This window comes from Panicum hallii, chromosome 1 (assembly GCF_002211085.1).
Source record: "Panicum hallii strain FIL2 chromosome 1, PHallii_v3.1, whole genome shotgun sequence".
Lineage (NCBI taxonomy): Eukaryota > Viridiplantae > Streptophyta > Magnoliopsida > Poales > Poaceae > Panicum > Panicum hallii.
Genome location: NC_038042.1, coordinates 45067431 through 45073038, shown reverse-complemented (window position 1 = coordinate 45073038; position 5608 = coordinate 45067431). Strand labels below are relative to the sequence as shown.

Sequence of the window (5608 nt, the reverse complement as noted above, 5' to 3'; positions counted from 1 at the left end):
ATTGAGGTGAGTTTCAAAAGCGTATTTCTTCGGCTCTTCAGAATTCAGAGACCTGGATGTCTGAATTAGGAGCATCAATTCCCTTAGAAATCATAGCAGTAGAATTGTAGCAAGATTAGCACAACAAACTAGTAAGATTACACAGTCAAGTAGCTTGGAGTATTTTGTTTTTTTTGGGAGCAAAAGCTTGGAGTATTTTGTACTACAATGCAAAGACCAAAACCGTACAAGCCATCGGCCCGTTTCCCCCATGTAAACAGCCAAATCCAGCCCACATACACATGAGGTTCAACCAGATAATAACGTGCTAAAGCATAGCTAAAAAGAGCCAGGAGAAAGAATTAATCGGTGTTCGCTGACACCCGATCAGAAACATCGCTGGTGGCTGCTGAAGGACGCTAAACACCATGCGTCGTCTATCACTTTGGCACGTAGGTAGCGTAGATGCCCGGCGCGATGGGTGCGCCCTCGAGCACTCGGCCGAACTCGTCGATGTCGCCGTAGATCAGGTTGACGAGCGCGTCCTCGCCGCCGCCGACGGCGGCCAGCTCCGGCATCCGCCTCGCCCGGCGCCGCACCCGGCGGTAGTGGTCCATCTGCCTCGCGACCTTGACCGCCGCGCGCTGGGCCTCGTCCGCCGGGAAGGTGAAGCCGCCGGCCCGCGCGACGAGGCCGACGTTGTCCGGGATGGGCACGCGGGCGCCGTCCACGTACGTCACGCAGAAGCATGCCGGCGCGACGTTGCCGCGGCCGCCGCCAGCGCCGTTGTCCATGGCACGCGGCAGCCTACTCGCTTCTCGCCGGGTTCGCTGGAACCGGGGCAAATCCGTCCGTGCGCGCGAGAGAGCTCAAGGAGAATTGTGGCGTGTACTCGTGTTTAATGGGGCGGGTGCCGCAGCCCCAACATATTGAATTGGTGCCGGGCTTTCGGTTGGGCTCGGAATCGGACACTAGTACCAAGGAGTTAGTTTATCGCGCGCGTTTCCTGGGACAAGTCGGCCCATGTAAATCGCTCAGATTTGTTCAGAGACAATGTCAACGTTTAGCTCTCTGCTATCGTCTAATCTATCCTTTCCGACTTCCGAGTCCCACGCCACGAGCGGTGCGTCATGCTGGACGAAATCGATGCTTGAACGATTCAGTCAGTGGATTAGTATATCTTCCGTCAGGAAAGAAAAGGGAGAAAGAATCAGTGCTATTTCTAGCTCTGAAGAATATGCAGATGCCTATGCTATGCTGCCAGAAATTTTCTGCAACAACAGACAACAGGGTGATAAACTAAGATTCAGATTCGGCAGTAATCGTCTTGTGGGTGATTATTTCACTGCACTTAGATAAGTGGCAGTTGGCATAATAGTATCGGGCTCGTGGCATGCCTACTCCTGTGCGATCACCATTACAAAACAAGCACAGATTAATCGATATCACCCACTTCCATACAAGCACAAGCACTGAACACTACAGATGGTTGTAATACTTCAAGAGAATTCGAATCCATACAATTGATTGATCCAGTAAGACAGCATCTGCGACTGCGAGGCACCAAACTCTGTCCACAGGCCACAGCGTCTCAAGACCTCTCTGCCTGAAAAAATATGAAACGGGAGTAAAACTTATCTGAATGGTGTTCGATCACTTAAAATGTTTTCATCTTTCTTGACGTGAGATAATTAAAACCATGGCGGATTAGAATAATGGATTGTCAAAAGAATACGTTATATACAGCTGATTGTTTTAAACAAATACACGATCCAGTTTATGTTATTTCAAAAACTAATTTTAACACTGAAAATTTGAATGAAATAATAATTGTTGTAACCTGGGATCAGCCTTGTACACAGCGAAACTGCCAAACAAAAAGGCTACAATCGTCACCATCAGCTGAATCTGCATTAAGGAGCAACCGCTTACTTTGAATCTTCCGCAGTCGTTAAGTGACATGGGCAAACAATATTTTCGGAGTTTCGATGGAAATAAAAAAGCTTCTGGCGCCGTGGAAAAGGCTTCTCCAGCTAGAACTCATGATGACACTTTACTTCCTTTGTCACCCAGTGAACATTCCCAACTTGATAACTACTAGAGACAATTGAGAAGAAAAACTGCTTGGGATCTTAAGCCGATCAATCGATCTGAAATACACTTGTGCCGAAACATAAGCCTCTACGTCCAGTGTGAACTACAGCGTACTAGCATGCTTCCAGATTAGTACGCTGTGGATTTGGATCAATGCGCCAAAGCTCCTAAAGTTGCAATTCTCTGTGATATATCCAACTTTCTGTGGCAGCTTTGTTTGTTTCTCTTTCTTTTTGAGTCATTGTTTAGCCAAACAATAGCCGGCCTGACAAGAATGTCGTCTGATAAAAATGTTCATTCTATATCGCCCTGTTCACCGGTTCAGCAAAACCGGGTACCAGACCGTACCCAACCCAGATGGACCCGTCGTCCTGGTCTCTAGCGCGGGTTGGAGCCAGACCGGTGTGGACCCACATGCACGAAGCGGTGGTCTGCTGGTTTCCAGTTTCAACCCGTGAAAACCACCGATGCCGCGGAAGCCAAATGCTAGGCATCGAAAGAAAAAAAAAGGGCGGCTGCAGAGATCGGCGGCCGGTGGCCGTGACGAAGATGCCGCGCGACGGCCTCGCTCGAGACCTCGAGGTGGAGGCTGCGCTCGCGGCCGAGGCAGCGTGGGGACTGAAGGAGGCTGTTGCCTCCATGGCTTGGTCCATCGACATGGATGTGTACTCGCCGCTGCATCTCCCCACAGAGCTTGTTGGCAATGGGTCGATCTCTGCTAACAAGGTTTGCCTTCTATCCTTCTTGTGTCGACGTCTTCCTTTTTCTTCCATGTCTGCTCCTTGTTCGTGGATTGTCTTCAGCGATGAACCCTAGCTCAGATAGAAATTAAGCTTAGTTTGCAAAGAAAGGGATGAGTCCAAGATTCAATCCATAGGAAATCACTTTTTCCCTTCAGTTGCAATTTCTGGTCACTGCCCAAATGGCAAAGTCCACCAGCAGATCATCTCTGATATAAACTGCTTGGATGATTGAGCACTACTACATTGTAAACATATTAGCACCCTCTAACTTGATGATTAGATGTTATTAGTGATTGAAATAATTCATGTCCTTGTGTTTAGTTATCTGTTTGAGTCGTCTCCTTGGATGATTAGATGTTATCTGTTAGTAGCGTCTTTGTTTCTTCAGTTCATTCGGAGTCCTGTTTATTTTAGTTCAGTCAGGTCGTCTGTTAGTCTGCTAGCTCAGTCAGGTTGTTATCGTCACTATGGCCAGTAGTTTCGGCCATTGAGGCCATGTAATCACTTCTACAAATAAGGAGGCAATGCAATCTGTTAGAAATCTAGGCAATTTTCGGTATATTTTAATTCCAGATATTACTAGCAATTTCATGACATAAATGAGTGATAATGTGTTTAAGAGATATGTGCATGTGTTCATGTTATTCTCACTAATAAGCATGAACAAATAATTAAACCAGAATAGGTTTAGTATGTACCCCAAGGCGGGACCAGTGCCGGGGGCACCGGTTGCGCCGTTACCAGCTGGAATAGACATGCTATTCGACTGGCCTTGCTTGAAGTAGCCGAACTAAGTCGATGCAGGAAGGTGTTCGCAGTGCAGTCCCACGAACGGTTACGCCGGGAAGTAGACGAAGTAGTCGTTCGCACGAGCGGTTACGCCGGGAAGTAGACGAAGTAGTCGTTCGCACGAGCGGTTGCGCCGGGAAGTAGACGAAGGAGTCGTTCAGGGAGCGAGCAGTCGCGTCAAGACGCTCCCCAAAAACCTAATTGCCCGCGTCCCGTGCAGGACCTTCAGCGAGCAGAGGTTCCGGAGGCCCTGCTCTCGCTAGACCTGTGCGCGCAGTGCTAGCGGTGGGGAAGGCAGAAAGCAGCTGAGGGAGAAGGGAGAGGTCTCCTGAAGAGGAGTACCTTGAGAATGCTTGAGATGAGTGAGGATGGGAGGAGAGGGTGCTGGCTTATATAGGCTCGAGATGCCTCAGGTTCAACGAACCTGGACGTCACGAATGGCTTTGATGAGCGGCAGTTAATGTGCCTTAATGTGCCTCAGATTCAACGAACCTGGACGTCACGAATGGCAGTTAATGTGCCTCAGGTTCAACGAACCTGGACGTCGTAAAGAGCCTTCAATGTCTGGTCATTAGTATCGACATTAACACTCTGTTTTAATGCTCTTTACTGCAAAAACGTTCTCATCTCAGCACATCACGCCACCGCACCGCACCGCACCGCACGTCACGTCCGGCCACGGCCACGGCCCGGCACGGCGAGGCGAGCGAGCGCGCGCGCGCGTGTGGTTCACCGTCCTCCTCTTACCGGCTTCTCAAGCGGTGTACACGAAGTCCACCTTTTAAGTCGGTTGAGATCCTCCTCAATTCCCGGTACGGAATTAAGCATTGATTCCCTAGCATTAATAGTAGGCTTTAAATTCTTTTAATTGCAATAGAATGAATGGGCCAAGCCCATTATTCCAACACAATCTGTCAAAGCTGCTTCAGCAGCGCCAAACCACTATGTGTTTTCTGTGTTCCTAAAAGTTGAGCCCTAACAATTAGGCTTGCAGCTGACAAGCAAGAATCTCCATAAGAGTCATTATAAATTAAAATTGTAACTCGTATTTGCAAGTGTCAGATGTACGGACTATTTCAGGTTATAATGGATACCAATGAGAGAATAAATAGGTTAATTGCAATGCAAAAAAGGTATGGAATCGCTGCCATCTGAAGGGAACAAGCAAAAGAGATCATCTTTGGCAGTTAAGACATCAAATATTTTCCATGTAAGCTTTTGTGTCAATCTGAATTCAAAGTTGCACAAATCTTCACTGATTGAACAATTCTTTTCCCAATCTAAATTCTAGATTCCAATATTAATTATCCAGTACATTATCAAATAAAGATGTTCTGCTATTTATTACATCTATTATTATTGCAGTAGGATAATCAGTTGTCTCCAGTTCAGAAGAGAAGAAAAAGAGTTGGGTCTGGAACCATTTTGATACAGGATTGAGGGTTCAGGATCCTATCACAACATGCAAATATTATGGACAAGTATATGCTTGTGATAGATCAACTCATGGATAAATATTGGGTCAGGACTTGCAAAGGAAGAACCAAGGAACACTGAAGCATTCTTTCAGCGTTGAAGATTGTCGCAAAGCGCTTGCATGCCCATTATCATTGTTTAACACCTGCTGCATTAGAGATTATTTATTTGTACTATAATCCTCTAGAATAGCAATTTTTTACTATATTCCTGTGTTATCTTTTAAGAGGGAACAATTTTCACATGTACTGAATTTGCTGTGCTAACTCATTAGATTAATGTATGCTACCATTTTCATGTTCTCTGTCTGAATTCTTTTAGAGTGATTGTGATATTTAAATTTCCTTTTCATTTATTGTGTCAGATTTGACTGCTTTGGAAGCATAATATTTTCATGCAAGTATGTTAGAAATTCATGATGTTGCCAACTCTATCACTACCTTTATTCTTAAGTCTTGGACCAGCTTCCAAGGGATTGCTGCAACGTTAATTTTTCTCCTATCGTTCTGATAGTAGCGTTAGTTTCT

General features: G+C 46.3%; 1 protein-coding gene across 2 annotated transcripts; it reads left to right on the top strand.

Annotated features, from left to right (window-relative positions):
• Positions 1 to 1579: 1579 nt before the first annotated feature.
• LOC112872546 lies at positions 1580 to 5385 on the top strand. 2 transcript variants are annotated; one of them, XM_025935584.1, is made up of 3 exons: positions 1580 to 2799; positions 4739 to 4815; positions 4974 to 5385. In XM_025935584.1, exons 1-3 carry the CDS (start codon positions 2431 to 2433, stop codon positions 5032 to 5034), a joined length of 507 nt encoding a protein of 168 aa, XP_025791369.1. In that variant the 5' UTR covers positions 1580 to 2430; the 3' UTR covers positions 5035 to 5385. The 2 variants fall into 2 exon arrangements, with proteins under 2 accessions (XP_025791369.1, XP_025791361.1); XM_025935576.1 differs by having other exon boundaries at positions 2112 to 2799; positions 4971 to 5385.
• The last annotated feature ends 223 nt before the right edge of the window (positions 5386 to 5608 follow it).